Source organism: Oncorhynchus kisutch, linkage group LG14 (genome assembly GCF_002021735.2).
Source record: "Oncorhynchus kisutch isolate 150728-3 linkage group LG14, Okis_V2, whole genome shotgun sequence".
Lineage (NCBI taxonomy): Eukaryota > Metazoa > Chordata > Actinopteri > Salmoniformes > Salmonidae > Oncorhynchus > Oncorhynchus kisutch.
In genome coordinates, this window is record NC_034187.2 from 4,498,669 (window position 1) to 4,518,910 (window position 20,242).

Genomic DNA, 20,242 nt, shown 5'->3' on the forward strand with positions numbered 1-20,242 from the left:
ACAAGACACGCCTTTGGAACAAACCCATCTATTGGATACATCTCATTGGCTAGTTCGAAGGCGTCGTTTACAGTATTGACGCATGTCTTCCTTCACGAGGTAACGGGATTTATGAATAAGGACACAGAATTAATGATTGTGTTTTCAGATTTAACGCGTGGCATTTGGGTGAATTTGCATATGATATGGGGTTAAAATATTTTCAAACTCTACAAGGTATTTAGAGACAAATGTCAGTTGATCTTGCTCTTAATCCTGACCGCCATTCATCCCCTCATGAATATTAATGAAATCATAAGAGCATAAAACCATCTCCCCAACGTGCGCTCACATCAAAGCGTCACCATCGTCAGAGTGGGATCCTACAAGAAGAGCGTTTGAATCCACTTTTGAATCTCAGCCTTGGTCGTTAAACGGTTGTTATACATTATTTTGAAGTCAATTGATAAATTAAATACGATTTTAAAATGGCTTTAAGAGGGCCACTGCGTCGTCTTCTAAGGACTCAACTCAACAATACCTGTCAGAGCAGAGCGCATTCTGTGGCTGTTTTAGGAGCACCATTCTCAAAAGGACAGGTAAGGAAAAAGCTCATCCTATTAGAAACCATTCGTTTTAATATGGCTAATATGGCTATTTATATAAGGTTATTTCTTTTACCAGAATTATTGAACTTTGCTGTTATTTTTCTTTAGAAAAGGAGAGGGGTGGAACATGGACCCAAAGCCATCAGGGATGCCGGTCTGATCGAGAGGCTTTCAAATCTGGGTAAGTGATGGAACATCTTATTAATGTGTTAAAAACAAACTGCTAAATGTACTGTTGAACTAAAATGATCTGGTAATACTTATTCTAACGCTAAAATAGGTTAATGATTCATGCAAGAGCTGCTTCCCTGAGTCATTCAGTTCTCGGAAGTAAAGCATTGGGCTATAGGCTGTGTGTTTCGTCAGTCTTTAACATAAGTGTGTATTGTCTAATATTGTCAAACAACGAAATCAAACACCGGTATTGCTCAGACCTTGAATGCTGGCGATCAACACAGATTATTATTTTATTTTTTGTCTAAAAGGATAACGTTCTTGTAATTAAAATAACGGTTTTATTGGGTCACACGGGCGAGAAAGGATGGGCAAGTCTGCTGTCGTCACTGTACAGTCAGTTATGCAATCAACCGTTCCTGGGGCCGGCATGAACAGAGCTTTCTCCGAAAAACATATTCTCTCCTCCCATTGCAGCCTTCCCTTTGTACACTTCTGCCTATCATAGTTGAATAGGAGGCCCTATCGCTGCCTTGAATGCTTGAAAGACGAAACGAACTTTTGGGTTTTTTTTGTGAGTAACTGCGAGACTGCATCACACAGCCGGCTCCATGTGACAGTAAACACCCAGACTGTGGGTTCCAATCCAGAGTAAACCACGGGCTTTTTTTTTAACGACCATTGACAAATCTGAGCATGGAGGAGCACACATTTCGTCAGACAAAATGCTGCCACTTCTAAACCAATGGATTATGATCAAGTCATACATAACATATTATGTGGTCAGATCCTAGTTGTGATGAAGAGAAACCTATCAGGCTAGGCTAGGAATCCCCCATTGAACGGCTATTTATCAGCTAAACGAGCCATGTTAATGCATAAAAAATAAAAAGAGGACTCAATCTTCTAATAAAGCTTTTCACTTCAAGTAGAGGTTAAGTTCTGGAATGTGCAAGTCATGTCCCGGTAGTCTTAGCTCGGTTTGTGTCCCTGAGCACTCAGCTGGAGAGCGCTCGAGGCAGGACAACGGAGCTTCTTGTCAGTTTCTAGCCAGTTACGCAATCGACGGTTCCTGTGGCCGGCCGTCGGTGTAATACGAGAAGCTTATCTTTAGATGGCCGTTTTTTCCCCTTTGTTGGATGTAGACGACTGACATGCTTTTTGTAAAGACATCAAACCTCCATAGTCTTTAAGAAACCCGATCATTTTATGAAGATACTAGCCTAAAACCTTTGATCTAGCGTAGTTGTAGGTGTAGTGTTAGGCCTAGTCTGGATGGGCCTCAATTGTAATTTGCAGCTCTCTGGGAACGAAATGTTCCATTTGGCTCATCCTTGAGTATGGCCTATAGTCTAGTCCAAAGCTTTCTATAGACATCTCCTGCTGTGCCCAAGCATGTACATATGGTGCTATTTTAGCTGTCTCTAAAAGTGGACTTCAAACTGCTAAAATAGGCAGTTTATTAAAAACAAAAGTATGGAAAGTAAATAGCCTTACTTCTGCTGATGCCATTTTAGCAACAGGGAGACTATAAATTGTATCCTCCTTATAGCTGAGATGATCAGACATTGTGCACTTGCCAAGAAGGTAAATTCTAGCCCTGTCAACTGCATTAAATATCACTGACATTGAGTCAAGTTCAAAAACATATTAGATTATGATTACATTAACAGAGAGGCACTGGGTTGAGCTATTCCTGTCCAGGGGTCTAAGATGGTAACACGGGGAGAGATCTTAGATCAGGGAGAGCAATTCCAGTCCCCAAGGGGACCTGATTGGTGTGACAATTTTGCCCCAGTCAACACACCTGATCAATAATCAAATATTCATGGTCTTCAGTTTAGAATTCAGTTTAGAATGCAATTCATTTAATCAGCTGTGTTTTCTAAGAATTGTGTGTGTGTGTGTGTGTGTGTGTGACACTACTCTGGCCCCTGAGGACTGGAGTTTTCCACCCCTGTCTTAGATGGTAACGGGGCACCACATTGGTCCCCTCCCGACCAGCAGAGTGACATGACACCGCTATCAAATGGAACATTGTCACCTACAAGTGGTGCCTCAAATTTCTTGTTTACTTCAACTCATAAGTCATTAGTCCGAGGTGCCAATACCAGTAGCGTCGGTGCAGCCCACTTTCTGGAGAAATTCCTCTGTTTACTCTGCCTTTACCGTGGTATCAGAGGGTGATCTGGTCTTAGAGAAACCTGAGAGGACACACATGGGAAATGGGACACATGGAAAGTAGTGCCCAGTCAGACAGACAGCGGTTCCAGCAAATGGCTTGAATGACTCCACCTCGTCAATCAAAGATGATAGGAGAGGGGTGTGTGAGAAGAGCCAGGGCAAAGGGGATTGGACATCAGAGATGATAGGAGAAGGGTGTGTGAGGAGAGCCAGGTTAGAGGGTTTGGACATCAGAGCCTGGAGAAAGAGTTGAACTAATGCCTCAAAGACATGCAGCCTACCTAACGCTTAATGTGACAGTGGAAATTCTGCGCTGACAAACTGGGGCACGAACTGGCCAAGGCCATTCATGAATCTGGGGCCACAGTACTTCTAGCTCTCAGGATCTGGGGCCACAGTACTTCTAGCTCTCAGGATCTGGGGCCACAGTACTTCTAGCTCTCAGGATCCAGGGCCACAGTACTTCTAGCTCTCAGGATCTGGGGCCACAGTACTTCTAGCTCTCAGGATCTGGGGCCACAGCACTTCTAGCTCTCAGGATCTGGGGCCACAGTACTTCTAGCTATCAGGATCTGGGGCCACAGTACTTCTAGCTCTCATGATCATGATCTGGGTCCACAGTACTTCTAGCTCTCAGGATCTGGGGACACAGTACTTCTAGCTCTCAGGATCTGGGGACACAGTACTTCTAGCTCTCAGGATCTGGGGACACAGTACTTCTAGCTCTCAGGATCTGGGGACACAGTACTTCTAGCTCTCAGGATCTGGGGACACAGTACTTCTAGCTCTCAGGATCTGGGGACACAGTACTTCTAGCTCTCAGGATCTGGGGACACAGTACTTCTAGCTCTCAGCATCAGGATCTGGGGACACAGTACTTCTAGCTCTCAGGATCCGGGGACACAGTACTTCTAGCTCTCAGGATCTGGGGACACAGTACTTGTAGCTCTCAGGATCCGGGGACACAGTACTTGTAGCTCTCAGGATCCGGGGCCACAGTACTTCTAGCTCTCAGGATCTGGGGCCACAGTACTTCTTGCTCTCAGGATCCGGGGCCACAGTACTTCTTGCTCTCAGGATCCGGGGCCACAGTACTTCTAGCTCTCAGGATCCGGGGCCACAGTACTTCTTGCTCTCAGGATCCGGGGCCACAGTACTTCTTGCTCTCAGGATCCGGGGCCACAGTACTTCTAGCTCTCAGGATCCGGGGCCACAGTACTTCTAGCTCTCAGGATCCGGGGCCACAGTACTTCTAGCTCTCAGGATCTGGGGCCACAGTACTTCCAGCTCTCAGGATCCGGGGCCACAGTACTTCCAGCTCTCAGGATCAGGATCTGGGGCCACAGTACTTCTTGCGCTCAGGATCAGGATCTGGGGACACAGTACTTCTTGCTCTCAGGATCTGGGGCCACAGTACTTCTAGCTATCAGGATCTGGGGCCACAGTACTTCTAGCTCTCATGATCATGATCTGGGTCCACAGTACTTCTAGCTCTCAGGATCTGGGGACACAGTACTTCTAGCTCTCAGGATCTGGGGACACAGTACTTCTAGCTCTCAGGATCTGGGGACACAGTACTTCTAGCTCTCAGGATCTGGGGACACAGTACTTCTAGCTCTCAGCATCAGGATCTGGGGACACAGTACTTCTAGCTCTCAGGATCCAGGGACACAGTACTTCTAGCTCTCAGGATCTGGGGACACAGTACTTGTAGCTCTCAGGATCCGGGGACACAGTACTTGTAGCTCTCAGGATCCGGGGCCACAGTACTTCTAGCTCTCAGGATCCGGGGCCACAGTACTTCTTGCTCTCAGGATCCGGGGCCACAGTACTTCTTGCTCTCAGGATCCGGGGCCACAGTACTTCTAGCTCTCAGGATCCGGGGCCACAGTACTTCTTGCTCTCAGGATCCGGGGCCACAGTACTTCTTGCTCTCAGGATCCGGGGCCACAGTACTTCTAGCTCTCAGGATCCGGGGCCACAGTACTTCTAGCTCTCAGGATCCGGGGCCACAGTACTTCTAGCTCTCAGGATCTGTGGCCACAGTACTTCTAGCTCTCAGGATCTGGGGCCACAGTACTTCCAGCTCTCAGGATCCGGGGCCACAGTACTTCCAGCTCTCAGGATCAGGATCTGGGGCCACAGTACTTCTTGCTCTCAGGATCAGGATCTGGGGACACAGTACTTCTTGCTCTCAGGATCTGGGGCCACAGTACTTCTAGCTATCAGGATCTGGGGACACAGTACTTCTAGCTCTCAGGATCCGGGGCCACAGTACTTCTAGCTCTCAGGATCTGGGGCCACAGTACTTCTTGCTCTCAGGATCCGGGGCCACAGTACTTCTTGCTCTCAGGATCCGGGGCCACAGTACTTCTAGCTCTCAGGATCCGGGGCCAAAGTACTTCTAGCTCTCAGGATCAGGATCTGGGGCCACAGTACTTCTTGCTCTCAGGATCAGGATCCGGGGCCACAGTACTTCTAGCTGCACTAAGCCATCTGCTACATTACCATTCATGCTCCAATTCATCCATACCATTTGCTTTTGAATTAAGCCAGTGTGTAGTAAACCCGTACCTTATATTTCCTTGTGCAGATTACCCAGTGCATGACTTTGGAGACCTGAGCTTCCAGTATCTGGAGAAGGACGAGCCCTACATGCACGTCCCCTTCCCTCGCACTGTGGGCAGAGCTAACAAACTGCTGTCAGGGGCCGTCCGCAACGCGGTGGGAGCCGGACACACTACCATCATGCTGGGAGGAGACCACAGGTACATACCACAACAACAACCCTTTCATGTTCTCAGAGAACCAACACGGTATTGTTATTTTAGCAACATTGACAGTGTTCGGAAATTAAGCATTAGGCAGGCTTAGGACCTTAGACATGGGGCGGCACACAATTGGCCCAGCGTCATACGGGTTAGGGGGAGGTTTGGCCGGGTTAGTTTTTTTGGGGGGCCGGGTTGGGGGGGGGGGGGGGGGTGGCCGGGTTAGGGGAGGGTTTGGCCGGGTTAGGGGCGGCAGGTAGCCTAGTGGTTAGAGCGTTGGACTTGTAACCAAAATGTTAGCTCGGGGATTCGTCTTTTCAACAAGGTAAAAATCTGTCGTTCTGCCCCTGAACAGGCAGTTAACCCTCTGTTCCTAGGCCAGTTAACCCACTGTTCCCCTGAACAGGCAGTTAACCCACTGTTCCTAGGCCAGTTAACCCACTGTTCCCCTGAACAGGCAGTTAACCCACTGTTCCTAGGCCGTCATAACAAATAAGAATTTGTTCTTAACTGACTTGCGTGGTTAATTAAAGGGGAGGGTTTGGCCGCTTTCGGCCATCATTGTAAAATAGGTATTTGTTCTGAACTGACTTGCCTATTTAAATTAAGGTTGAACAAAAACATAGCGGCAACAGGTTTATCAGTGGGTTGTGTAACACAGTCAGCGTTGCCCTGGGGGGGGAACAGAATGTATTACAGGTCATTAGAATCTATTAATAATGGAGATTGGATTCTAACTCCCTTCCTGATCTCTCCCCCCGCAGCCTGGCCATTGGTTCAGTGGAAGGCCACGCCCGGCAGTGTCCTGACCTGTGTCTGATCTGGGTCGACGCCCACGCTGACATAAACACGCCCCTCACCTCGCCCTCAGGGAACCTCCACGGACAGTCGGTTGCCTTCATGCTGAAAGAGCTGCAGAACAAGGTAAGATGACAGAGGAGTTGGGTAGACATGGCCTTGTGACATGCATTCTCACTATCCTGATCCCTAACGCCAGGCCATGCTTACGTCTCTGGTTGCCTGGGTAGCCACCGGAAGTCTGTGGGTTTCAAATTAAGGTGTCATGTCCAAGTGGTTCCCCCCCGTGGCCTCAGTGACCATAGAGTTGGCTATACAGCACTAACAGATCTGGATACCAGGCTATATTCTCCCTACCGCTTCAGTGACCATAGAGTTGGCTATACAGCACTAATAGATCTGGATACCAGGCTATATTCTCCCTACCGCTTCAGTGACCATAGAGTTGGCTATACAGCACTAATAGATCTGGATACCAGGCTATATTCTCCCTACCGCTTCAGTGACCATAGAGTTGGCTATACAGCACTAGCATATCTGGATACCAGGCTATATTTTACCTACCGCCTCAGTGACCATAGAGTTGGCTCTACAGCACTAACAGATCTGGATACCAGGCTATATTCTCACTACAGCCTCAGACTATAGAGTTGGCTCTACAACACTAACAGATCTGGATACCAGGCTATATAATCACTACAGCCTCAGTGACCATAGTGACCACATGTGCAACCTGGCTATACAGCACTAATAGATCTGGAAACCAGGCTATGTTCTCACTACAGCCTTACTGCTCTCCCTCTGATACTGACCTGTTATCTGTTGTTGTTGTTGTTGTTGTTGTCTGTAGATGCCAGAGCTGCCAGGGTTCAGCTGGATGAAGCCCTTCCTGTCAGCTAAGGACCTGGTCTACATTGGCCTGAGAGACGTCGACCCTGGAGAGTAGTAAGTACACTACTCTGTACACTACTCTGTACACTACTCTGTACACTACTCTGTACACTACCAAGTACACTACTCTGTACACTACTCTGTACACTACTCTGTACACTACTCTGTACACTACCAAGTACACTACCAAGTACACTACTCTGTACACTACGATTTATAACACAGTTAAAACGCATTATTTGACATTTCAGTCATTTTGTATATTATTGTGTGTGTATATAGACTTATTTCTCTACTGTATTATTGACTGTATGTTTGTTTTACTCCATGTGTAACTGTGTTGTTGTACGTGTCGAACAGCTTTGCTTTATCTTGGTCAGGGTCGCAATTGTAAATGAGAACTTGTTCTCAACTTGCCTACCTGGTTAAATAAAGGTGTTCTCAACTAGCCTACCTGGTTAAATAAAGGTGTTCTCAACTTGCCTACCTGGTTAAATAAAGGTGTTCTCAACTGGCCTACCTGGTTAAATAAAGGTGTTCTCAACTAGCCTACCTGGTTAAATAAAGGTGTTCTCAACTTGCCTACCTGGTTAAATAAAGGTGTTCTCAACTGGCCTACCTGGTTAAATAAAGGTGAAATAAATACATAAAAATTAGCAGATGCTCTTATCCAGAGCGACTTATAGTTGAACTTGGTGCATTCAACCACATACCACTGTCAACCACATACCACTGTCACACCACAGTATACTAAGGTTGGGCAGTATCTAGATGTTCATACCATCTCTGTGAGAATTCGTCGGCAAGTGGGTAACCGGCCTCTACCGTCCATCCTATTGGCCAACGTGCAATCACTGGAGAATAAACTGGATGAGCTCCGTTCAAGACTATCCTACAAACAGGAAATTAAAAACGGTCATATCTTATGTTTCACCAAGTCGTGGCTGAACGACGACATGGATAATGTACAGTTAGCTGGGATCTGCATCGGCAGGACAGAACAGGCACGTCCGGCAAGGGGTGCGGAGGGGTGATGGTGTGTGTCTAATGGTAAATCACAGCTGGTGTGCGACGTCTAATATTAAGTAAGTCTCGATGTATTGCTCGCCTGAGGTAGAGTACCTCATGATAAGCTGTAGATCACACTATCTACCAAGAGAGTTCTCATCTATATTTTTCGTAGCCGTCTATTTACCACCACAGACCGATGCAGGCACTAAGACTGCAATCAACGAGATGTATAGGGCCATAAGCAAACAAGAAAATGCTCATCCAGAAGCTGCACTCCTAGTGGCCAGAGACATTAATGCAGGGAAACTTAAATCTGTTTTACCTCATTTCTACCAGCATGTCACATGTGCAACCTGACAAAAAATACTCTAGAACTCCTTTACTATACTGACATTTTCAACCTCTCCCTGACCCAGTCAGTAATACCTACATGTCTCAACCTGACCCAGTCAGTAATACCTACATGTCTCAACCTCTCCCTGTCCCAGTCTGTAATACCTACATGTCTCAACCTCTCCCTGACCCAGTCTGTAATACCTACATGTCTCAACCTGACCCAGTCTGTAATACCTACATGTCTCAACCTGACCCAGTCTGTAATACCTACATGTCTCAACCTGTCCCAGTCTGTAATACCTACATGTCTCAACCTGACCCAGTCTGTAATACCTACATGTCTCAACCTGTCCCAGTCTGTAATACCTACATGTCTCAACCTGACCCAGTCTGTAATACCTACATGTCTCAACCTGACCCAGTCTGTAATACCTACATGTCTCAACCTGACCCAGTCAGTAATGCCTACATGTCTCAACCTCTCCCTGTCCCAGTCTGTAATACCTACATGTCTCAACCTCTCCCTGACCCAGTCTGTAATACCTACATGTCTCAACCTGACCCAGTCTGTAATACCTACATGTCTCAACCTGACCCAGTCTGTAATACCTACATGTCTCAACCTGTCCCAGTCTGTAATACCTACATGTCTCAACCTGTCCCAGTCTGTAATACCTACATGTCTCAACCTGACCCAGTCTGTAATACCTACATGTCTCAACCTGTCCCAGTCTGTAATACCTACATGTCTCAACCTGACCCAGTCTGTAATACCTACATGTCTCAACCTGACCCAGTCTGTAATACCTACATGTCTCAACCTGACCCAGTCAGTAATGCCTACATGTCTCAACCTCTCCCTGTCCCAGTCTGTAATACCTACATGTCTCAACCTCTCCCTGACCCAGTCTGTAATACCTACATGTCTCAACCTGACCCAGTCTGTAATACCTACATGTCTCAACCTGACCCAGTCTGTAATACCTACATGTCTCAACCTGACCCAGTCTGTAATACCTACATGTCTCAACCTGTCCCAGTCTGTAATACCTACATGTCTCAACCTGTCCCAGTCTGTAATACCTACATGTCTCAACCTGACCCAGTCTGTAATACCTACATGTCTCAACCTGTCCCAGTCTGTAATACCTACATGTCTCAACCTGACCCAGTCTGTAATACCTACATGTCTCAACCTGACCCAGTCTGTAATACCTACATGTCTCAACCTGACCCAGTCTGTAATACCTACATGTCTCAACCTGACCCAGTCTGTAATACCAACATGTCTCAACCTGTCCCAGTCTGTAATACCTACATGTCTCAACCTGACCCAGTCTGTAATACCAACATGTCTCAGTCTCAACCTGACCCAGTCTGTAATACCTACATGTCTCAACCTGTCCCAGTCTGTAATACCTACATGTCTCAACCTGACCCAGTCTGTAATACCAACATGTCTCAGTCTCAACCTGACCCAGTCTGTAATACCTACATGTCTCAACCTGTCCCAGTCTGTAATACCAACATGTCTCAGTCTCAACCTGTCCCAGTCTGTAATACCTACATGTCTCAACCTGTCCCAGTCTGTAATACCTACATGTCTCAACCTGACCCAGTCTGTAATACCAACATGTCTCAGTCTCAACCTGACCCAGTCTGTAATACCTACATGTCTCAACCTGTCCCAGTCTGTAATACCTACATGTCTCAACCTGACCCAGTCTGTAATACCAACATGTCTCAGTCTCAACCTGACCCAGTCTGTAATACCTACATGTCTCAACCTGACCCAGTCTGTAATACCTACATGTCTCAACCTGACCCAGTCTGTAATACCTACATGTCTCAACCTGACCCAGTCTGTAATACCAACATGTCTCAGTCTCAACCTGACCCAGTCTGTAATACCTACATGTCTCAACCTGACCCAGTCTGTAATACCTACATGTCTCAACCTGTCCCAGTCTGTAATACCTACATGTCTCAACCTGTCCCAGTCTGTAATACCTACATGTCTCAACCTGACCCAGTCTGTAATACCTACATGTCTCAACCTGACCCAGTCTGTAATACCTATATGTCTCAGTCTCAACCTGACCCAGTCTGTAATACCTACATGTCTCAACCTGACCCAGTCTGTAATACCTACATGTTTCAAGCAGACCACCATAGTCCCTGTGCCCAAGAAAGCGAAGGTAACCTGCCTAAATGACTACCGACCTGAAGCACTCACGCCTGTAGCCGTGAAGTGCTTTGAAAGGCTGGTCATGGTCAATAAAATGCAAATGAATGACTTAAAAATCATACAATGTGATTTCTGAATTTTGGTTTTAGATTCCGTCTCTCACAGTTTAAGTGTACCTATAATAAATATGACAGACCTCTACATGATTTGTAAGTAGGAAAACCTGCAAAATCGGCAGTGTATCAAATACTTGTTCTCCCCACTCTACCTAGCTGTAACTAGCTAACAGCTAAATGTTTGTTTTTTTCGTTATAATTCTAATTCTATTTGAGGCTCCACATGTTGTCATAGAAAATATGAATGTTATTTCCAACAACCAATGAGCAACTCCACTGTAAATCCAGTGCGTATCCAAAAAGCCAGTATCTTTGGCAAGGAGTGGAACTTCAGCGAGAGAGTCTGGTATTCAAACTAATCTCGATCCAAGGAAGGGGATTGAATGTCTCTGCTGTCACCATGAAGCTTGATCTTGACATATAGCCACTTCGCTAGCAAGTTAGCAAACCAAATACATAGCTGGATCTAATATATTGGACACATCTTAACTTAGAGTTATACTTAACTTAGTTATAAGCAGTGGTGTATAGCTATTGTTTTGAGGTGAGAGAGCAAACAAAATGTGAATGACATCATAATTTCGGCAAAGTTTATACCGGCAGATGTAGCCTATTGAATAGCCTATCATTATAGAATATGACAGGCGTAGTCTATTGAATAGCCTATCATTATAGAATATGACAGATGTAGTCTATTGAATAGCCTATCCTTATAGAATATGACAGATGTAGTCTATTGAATAGCCTATCCTTATAGAATATGACAGATGTAGTCTATTGAATATAGAATATGATTTGAAAGATGTGTCCTCCAATTGCAATGTGTGGCTATGCCCACACATAGGCTATTGTCTAAAGAGAAATTAAAATGTTTCATACCCTCAAACACCAGGTTAGGCATAGGCTACCTCGTTTCAAAATAGGCCATCATCACTGTCAATCGGGAATGATAATTCTTCATGTTTTACCGTCCAAACAGAATGATAATTCTTCATGTCTTGTCCAGACTGCATCTGCATGTGTTGCTCTATGCCAGATCAGTTGATTGATCTCGATCAGTTGATTGATCTCGATCAGTTGATTGATCTCGATCAGTTGCATGGGAATAGGCATTTAAATGTTATTGAATGACTGTTTGGTAAGCAGATGGTGTTAACTATTAGTGTAACGGCCGTTGTTGGTGGAAGAAGGTGAGGACCAAGGTGCAGCGTGGTACGTGTTCATATTTATTAAAATGAACACGGAGATAACAAAGAGAAACAACCTAGAAACAGTTCTGGCTGGTACAGACACACAACAGAAAATAATCACCCACAACTCAAGAGTGAAACCAGGCTACCTAAATATGGTTCTCAATCAGGGACAACAATAAACAGCTGCCTCTGATTGAGAACCATGCCAGGCCAAAAACAGAAATCCCAAAACATAGAAAAAGGAACATAAAATGACTTCCCTGAAAAGTGGAGGCTGTTACAGCAGCAAAGGGGGGGGGGGTCCAACTCTATAATAAAAGAACTAAGGTCAGAACGTGACAATTAGCCTTTCTTGTATTTAGTGTATATACAGTTCTATTATGTATGAATGAATAATTATGTGATCTTGCAAGACATTGATTCAGCTTTGATCTAACTTTACTAAAAGAGCACCGTTGTGAGAAGTGATACTCTTTTATTTATAATAATTATATTAACAGATCTTGAAAAAATTTAATTTTAAGTAAATGAACTAAAAGGCTATTTTTAAGTGAAAGTTGCTGATTGGACAGTGCCAGGATCTGGAGAGATGAATCACGCTTCACCGTCTGGCAGTCTGACGAATCTGGGTTTGGCGGATGCCTGGAGAATGCTTCCTGCCTGAATGCACAGTGCCAACTGTAACGTTTGGTGGAGGAGGAATAATGGTCTGGGGCTGTTTTTCATGGTTCAGGCCCCTTAGTTCCAGTGAAGGGAAATCTTAATGCTATAGCATATAATGACATTCTAGACCATTCTGTGCTTTCAACTTTGTGGCAACAGTTTTGGGAAGGCCCTTTCCTGTTTCAGCATGACAATGCCTCCTTGCACAAAGTGAGGTCAATACAGAAATGGTTTGTCGAGATCGGTGTGGAAGAACTTGACTGGCCTGCACAGAGCCCTGACCTCAACACCATCTATTGGAAAGCCTTCCCAGAAGAGTGGAGGCTGTTATAGCAGAAAAGGGGGGAGGACCAACTCCATATTAATGCCCATGATTTTAGAATGAGATGTTCGACGAGCAGGTGTTCACATGTAGTGTCTCTGTGACCAACAGATGCACGTCTGTATTCCCAGTCATTATAATTAATTCATTTCAATTGACTGATTTCCTTATGAACTGTTGCATGTTGCATTTATATTTTTGTTCAGTACAAATGCCTTACTAACTCTATTTCCAGTTTCCCACCCTGACATACCAAGCTAGAACGGGCCCTGTGTCTCAACCAATAGACAATGTAGGCTAACTATCCCAGGCAGGGGGCTACAGCAACTTCCAGAGAGGGCCAGGCTCCTTGGACTTAGCGGTGGCCACTGGTTTGGGTGTCCTAGGCAAAACGGTGTTGCCTTAACCAAGTGGTCACATATCGTTCTGGGTTCCTCTGCGCAAGAGCGAGGAGAGGGTGAGAGAGCGAGCAGAGAGAGAGGAGAGGGAGGAGAGGGAGGTCTGGAGTTTTTTTATGAGCATCCTCAAGGCAGACACAGTGAATTCGTTTTTTTTCCTTCCGATTGGCCAAAGTGGTCAAGATTCTGACGGGCCTCCGCAGTACACACAGGTAGCCTGATAGTTGTTGATCTGGATAAGAGTGTCTGCTAAATGACCTAAATGTGAATTGAAAAAATGCAACTGTCCACATAATTCCACCTGTTTTTTTAAATACACTTCCAGACACCCTCCTCGTGACATTCTACTCTCCTTTCTCCTGACAGCGACATCCTGAAGGACTTGGGTGTCCAGTACTTCACAATGAGAGACATCGACAGGCTCGGCATCCAGAGAGTCATGGAAGTCACTTTCGACCACCTCTTGTCAAGGTCATTGAATTACTGTTAAAGATTAAGGAGTGATGTTATAAACTAAATAAGCAGCATACTGTATGACTGACTTTGAGCCTTTCGTTGTGTCAATTACATTAGGCCCCATAGATGTGTTCAGGCGACTGGTTGGAGTGTGTTCAGGCGACTGGTTGGAGTGTGTTCAGGCGACTGGTTGGAGTGTGTTCAGATGAATTTGAGTTGAAAGTTGATTGATTCACTGAACTGTATTCTGAACACTTATTGTCTTCTCCTCTTGTCCAACAGGAAGCAGCGGCCGATCCATCTGAGTTTTGACATTGATGCGATGGACCCGTCTTTGGCCCCGGCCACAGGAACACCAGTAAACGGAGGTCTGACCTACAGAGAAGGAATCTGGATCACAGAGGAGATCCACAACACAGGTATGTTAGGGCTATAATGATCCACAACACAGGTATGTTAGGGCATGCTATAATGATCCACAACACAGGCACGTTAGGGCTATAATGATCCACAACACAGGCACGCTATAATGATCCACAACACAGGCACGCTATAATGATCCACAACACAGGCACGCTATAATGATCCACAACACAGGCACGCTATAATGATCCACAACACAGGCACGCTATAATGATCCACAACACAGGCACGCTATAATGATCCACAACACAGGCACGCTATAATGATCCACAACACAGGCACGCTATAATGATCCACAACACAGGCACGCTATAATGATCCACAACACAGGCACGCTATAATGATCCACAACACCGGCACGCTATAATGATCCACAACACCGGCACGCTATAATGATCCACAACACAGGCACGCTATAATGATCCACAACACAGGCACGCTATAATGATCCACAACACAGGCACGCTATAATGATCCACAACACAGGCACGCTATAATGATCCACAACACAGGCACGCTATAATGATCCACAGCACAGGCACGCTATAATGATCCACAGCACAGGCACGCTATAATGATCCACAGCACAGGCACGCTATAATGATCCACAGCACAGGCACGCTATAATGATCCACAACACAGGCACGCTATAATGATCCACAACACAGGCACGCTATAATGATCCACAACACAGGCACGCTATAATGATCCACAACACAGGCACGCTATAATGATCCACAACACAGGCACGCTATAATGATCCACAACACAGGCACGCTATAATGATCCACAGCACAGGCACGCTATAATGATCCACAACACAGGCACGCTATAATGATCCACAACACAGGCACGCTATAATGATCCACAACACAGGCACGCTATAATGATCCACAACACAGGCACGCTATAATGATACATTTATAAGAAATTATGGGGGAAGGTCTGTCATTAAACTTAAACTTTTCCTCCAAGCTATGCAAGACTCTTGGTAGGATGAGAATAGTTATTGCATTGCATGAGTGGTTTATATAGCTATGCTGTTGGTACGATAAGAACAGTCTTCTATGACGTAAACATTTCAATATGTAAGATTCTTTGAAGTACATTTTCTGTCTGCAAAATTCTAAAAAAAATTAAAAAGGAACTGAAACTAATAGATTGTGTTTGTCTAATCTCCAGGGTTGTTGTCAGTGATGGACCTTGTTGAGGTCAACCCAGACCTGGGGGCGAGTCGTGAGGCGGTGGCGAGCACCGCTTCCATGGCGGTGGACGTCATCGCATCATCCCTGGGCCAGACCCGCGAGGGAGGTCCCATCACCCAGGAGTCGCAAACACTCAAAGACGACACGGAACAGCTTCGACTCTAGAATCACATTCTAGAACCACATTCTAGAACTCAAAAAGACTTAACATATTGGCATTCCTGAATTAGTTTTTTTTTTTTAAGACTGTACATACAGAACAGATGCACTGAAACTAGTTGAATTGTTTCAAAGCATTTAGTTGCATCTTCTGTGTGTGTTATATATATCTATATCTATATATATCTATATATATATATATTACTGTATGGCAACCTGTTCAACAGTCAGTCAAACAATCATGACTGAACTTGGAAAGCCTTGTTCAAGGATTACATCGCTAATTTACTAAGATGGCGTGAAAAGCTTTAGCCTGGGCCCAGATCTGTGTTTTCATGTCAACTGTTTGCCATGACAAGACTGGCAAAATAGTAGTACAAATACACTGGTAACCTAAGGCTATTAAAAGCCCACATCTTAAATTTAAACTGTAATTGATGTGATCAACAGCTGGTCGCTCTGGCCTTGACAGGACAGTCTCCCTAGCTCCACTATTTAAATGTTGACTGTATTCGATGTGATCAGTGGTATGCCCCACAGGCGATCACTAAAACTCAGTATTGCTCATGACTGGATCCTGAATCTCTGCAATATAACAGGGTTGTAACGAAATAAAAATGATAATACTAATGTGACCATAGTGTGGTTTGGAAACACAAATACCTCGAGCTAGTGGCTGTGCCAGTTGAGTTGTCGTAGTGATGCGTTTGCACTCTAGGATCAGATGTGGGGTTTGATGTAATTTGTTTTTGTCTAGAATGATTGTGTTTTGTAGTAGTTAATAATGACTATTATGATGTTGGTATTTGTAGTAGTTAATAATGACTTATGATGTTGGGGTATTTGTAGTAGTTAATAATGACTTATGATGGGGTATTTGTAGTAGTTAATAATGACTTATGATGTTGGGGTATTTGTAGTAGTTAATAATGACTTATGATGGGGTATTTGTAGTAGTTAATAATGACTTATGATGTTGGGGTATTTGTAGTAGTTAATGACTATGTTGGGGTATTTGTAGTAGTTAATAATGACTTATGATGTTGGGGTATTTGTAGTAGTTAATGACTATGTTGGGGTATTTGTAGTAGTTAATAATGACTTGATGTTGGGGTATTTGTAGTAGTTAATAATGACGTATGATGTTGGGGTATTTGTAGTAGTTAATGACTATTATGATGTTGGGGTATTTGTAGTAGTTAATAATGACTATGTTGGGGTATTTGTAGTAGTTAATAATGACTTATGATGTTGGGGTATTTGTAGTAGTTAATGACTATTATGATGTTGGGGTATTTGTAGTAGTTAATGACTATTATGATGTTGGGGTATTTGTAGTAGTTAATGACTTACGAATCCATGTCAGTCTATTCACTGTGTTATTTTAGTCTGTATTAAATGACCAGTTCATTTTTAATAAGTTAAAATGAGTGTATGTAATGGCTGTATGGTGAGAGAAATAACTTATTTACTAAATATAACAAATGCCTTTTTGACCACTGAATGACTGTCTTAAATTGTAACTATGAAATAACACATGGAATCGTATTTACGAAAATCAAAATATATTTAAGATTCTTCAAAGTAGCCACCCTTTTGCCTTGATGACAACTTTGCACACTCTTGGCATTCTCTCAACCAGCTTCACGAGGTAGTCACCTGGAATGCATTTCAATTAACAGGTGTGCCTTCTTAAACTAATTAGTGGAATTTCTTTCCTCAATCCGTTGTGTTGTGACAAGGTAGGGGTGGTATACAGAAGATAGCCCTATTTGGTAAAAGACCAAGTCCATATTATGACAAGAACAGCTCAAATAAGCAAAGAGAAATGACAGTCCATCATTACTTTAAGACATGAAGGTCAGTCAATACGGGAAATTTCAAGAACTTTGAAAGTTTCATCAAGCACTGTGATAAAACTGCCTCTCATGAGGACCGCCACAGGAAAGGAAGAACCAGAGTTACCTCTGCTGCAGAGAACAAGTTCATTAGTTACCAGCCTCAGAAATTACAGCCCAAATAAATGCTTCAGACTTCAAGTAACTGACATGTCTCAAAATCAACTGTTCAGAGGAGACTGTGTGAATCAGGCCGTTATGGTCGAATTGCTGCAAAGAAACCACTACTAAAGGACACCAATAAGAAGAGACTTACTTGGGCCAAGAAACACGAGCAATGGACATTTGTCCTTTTTGGTGCCAACTGCCTTTGTGAGATGCGGTGTGGGTGAACGGGTGACCTCCACATATGAGCTATTGCTCGCCCGAGGGAGAGTTTCTCATGATAAGCTGTAGACCACACTACCTACCGAGAGAGTTTTCATCTATATTCTTTGTAGCAGTTTTACATACCACCACAGTCAGAGGCACTAAGACAGCATTGAATGAGCTGTATTCCGCCATAAGCAAACAAGAAAATGCTCATCCAGAGGTAGTGCCCCTAGTGGCCTGGGGGACTTTAATGCAGGGAAAAGTACATTTGTTTTACCAAATTTGTATCAGCATATTAAATGTGCAACCAGAGGGAAAATAACTGGACCACCTATACTCCACACACAGAGACACATAAAAAAAGCTCTCCCTCGCCCGCCATTTGGAAAATCTGACCATAATTCCATCCTACTGATTCCTGCTTACAAGCAAAAAGTAAAGCACGAAGCACCAGTGACTCGATCAATAAAAAAAGTGGTCAGATGAAGCAGATGCTAAACTACAGGACTGGAATATGTTCTGGGATTCCTCCAATGGTATTGAGGAGTACACCACATCTGTCATTGGCTTCATCAATAAGTGCATTGATGAAGTCGCCCCCACAGTGACCGTACGTACATACCCCAACCAGAAGCCATGGGTTACAGGCAGCATCCGCGCTGAGCTAAAGGATAGAGCTGCCACTTTCAAAGAGCAGGACTCTAACCTGGAAGCTTGTTTGAACCATCAAACAGGCAAAGCGTCAATACAGGACTACACCGGCTCTGAGGCTCGTCGGATGTGGCAGGGCTTGCAAACCATTACAGACTACAAATGAAGCACAGCCGAGAGCTGCCCAGTGACACGAGCCTACCAGACGAGCTAAACTACTTCTATGCTCGCTTCGAGGCAAATAACACTGAAACATGCATGAGAGCACCAACTGTTCCGGAAGACTGTGTGATCACGCTCTCCACAACCTATGCGAGTAAGACCTTTAGACAGGTCAACATTCACAAGGCCGCAGGGTCAGACGGATTACCAGGACGTGTACTTCAAGCATGTGCTGACAAACTAGCAAGTGTCTTCACTGATATTTTCAACCTCTCTCTGTTCCGAGTCTATAATACAAGCATGTTTTATACAGACCACCATAGTGCCTGTGCCCAAGAATGCCAAGGTAACCTGTCTAAATGACTACCGACCCGTAGCACTCACATCTGTAGCCATGAAGTGCTTTGAAAGGCTAGTCATGGCTCACATCAACACCATCATTCCAGAAAACCTTAGACCCACTCCAATTTGCATACCGCACCAACAGATCCGCAGATGATTGCTCCTTTGCACCTCAGTATTTCTACTTTGCACACTCATCTACTGTAAAATCTACCGTTCCAGTGTTTTACTTGCTATATTGTATTTACTTTGCCACCAAGGCCTTTTTTTTGCCTTTACCTCCTTTATCTCACCTCATTTGCTCACATTGTATATAGACTTGTTTATACTGTATTATTGACTGTATGTTTGTTTTACTCCATGTGTAACTCTGTTGTTGTTGTTTGTGTCGAACTACTTTGCTTTATCTTGGTCAGGGTCGCAATTGTAAATGAGAACTTGTTCTCAACTGGCCTACCTGGTTAAATAAAGGTGTTCTCAACTAGCCTACCTGGTTAAATAAAGGTGTTCTCAACTGGCCTACCTGGTTAAATAAAGGTGTTCTCAACTTGCCTACCTGGTTAAATAAAGGTGTTCTCAACTAGCCTACCTGGTTAAATAAAGGTGTTCTCAACTAGCCTACCTGGTTAAATAAAGGTGAAATAAATACATAAAAATTAGCAGATGCTCTTATCCAGAGCGACTTATAGTTGAACTTGGTGCATAAAAATTTTTTATTAATTAAAAATACATTAAAAAAAATAAAAGTACAACAAAGATGGCATTAACGAGTAAAGATGTCACTTGTAAAAATACTATTTCACACCGTATGAATTTACAATATACATCTTCTTTCATTTTAATTTCTGCAAAAAATAAAATAAATAATAAGTGGCCCATGGATTGATGGTTCCGTGTTCAACTATCCACTTGCAACATGTTTTTTTTAACCCTTATTTTACCAGTTAAGTTGACTGAGATCACACTCTCATTAACAGCAACGACCTGGGTTAATAGTTACACGGG

The 20,242-nt window shown here is 44.1% G+C and overlaps 1 protein-coding gene across 1 annotated transcript; it reads left to right on the forward strand.

Annotated features, from left to right (window-relative positions):
- Nucleotides 1-61: 61 nt before the first annotated feature.
- arg2 (arginase 2) lies at nt 62-17,376 on the forward strand. Its single transcript, XM_031787669.1, has 8 exons — nt 62-578; nt 696-768; nt 5,539-5,713; nt 6,478-6,637; nt 7,362-7,456; nt 13,996-14,100; nt 14,368-14,504; nt 15,691-17,376. Exons 1-8 carry the CDS (start codon nt 468-470, stop codon nt 15,876-15,878), a joined length of 1,044 nt encoding a protein of 347 aa, XP_031643529.1. The 5' UTR covers nt 62-467; the 3' UTR covers nt 15,879-17,376.
- The last annotated feature ends 2,866 nt before the right edge of the window (nt 17,377-20,242 follow it).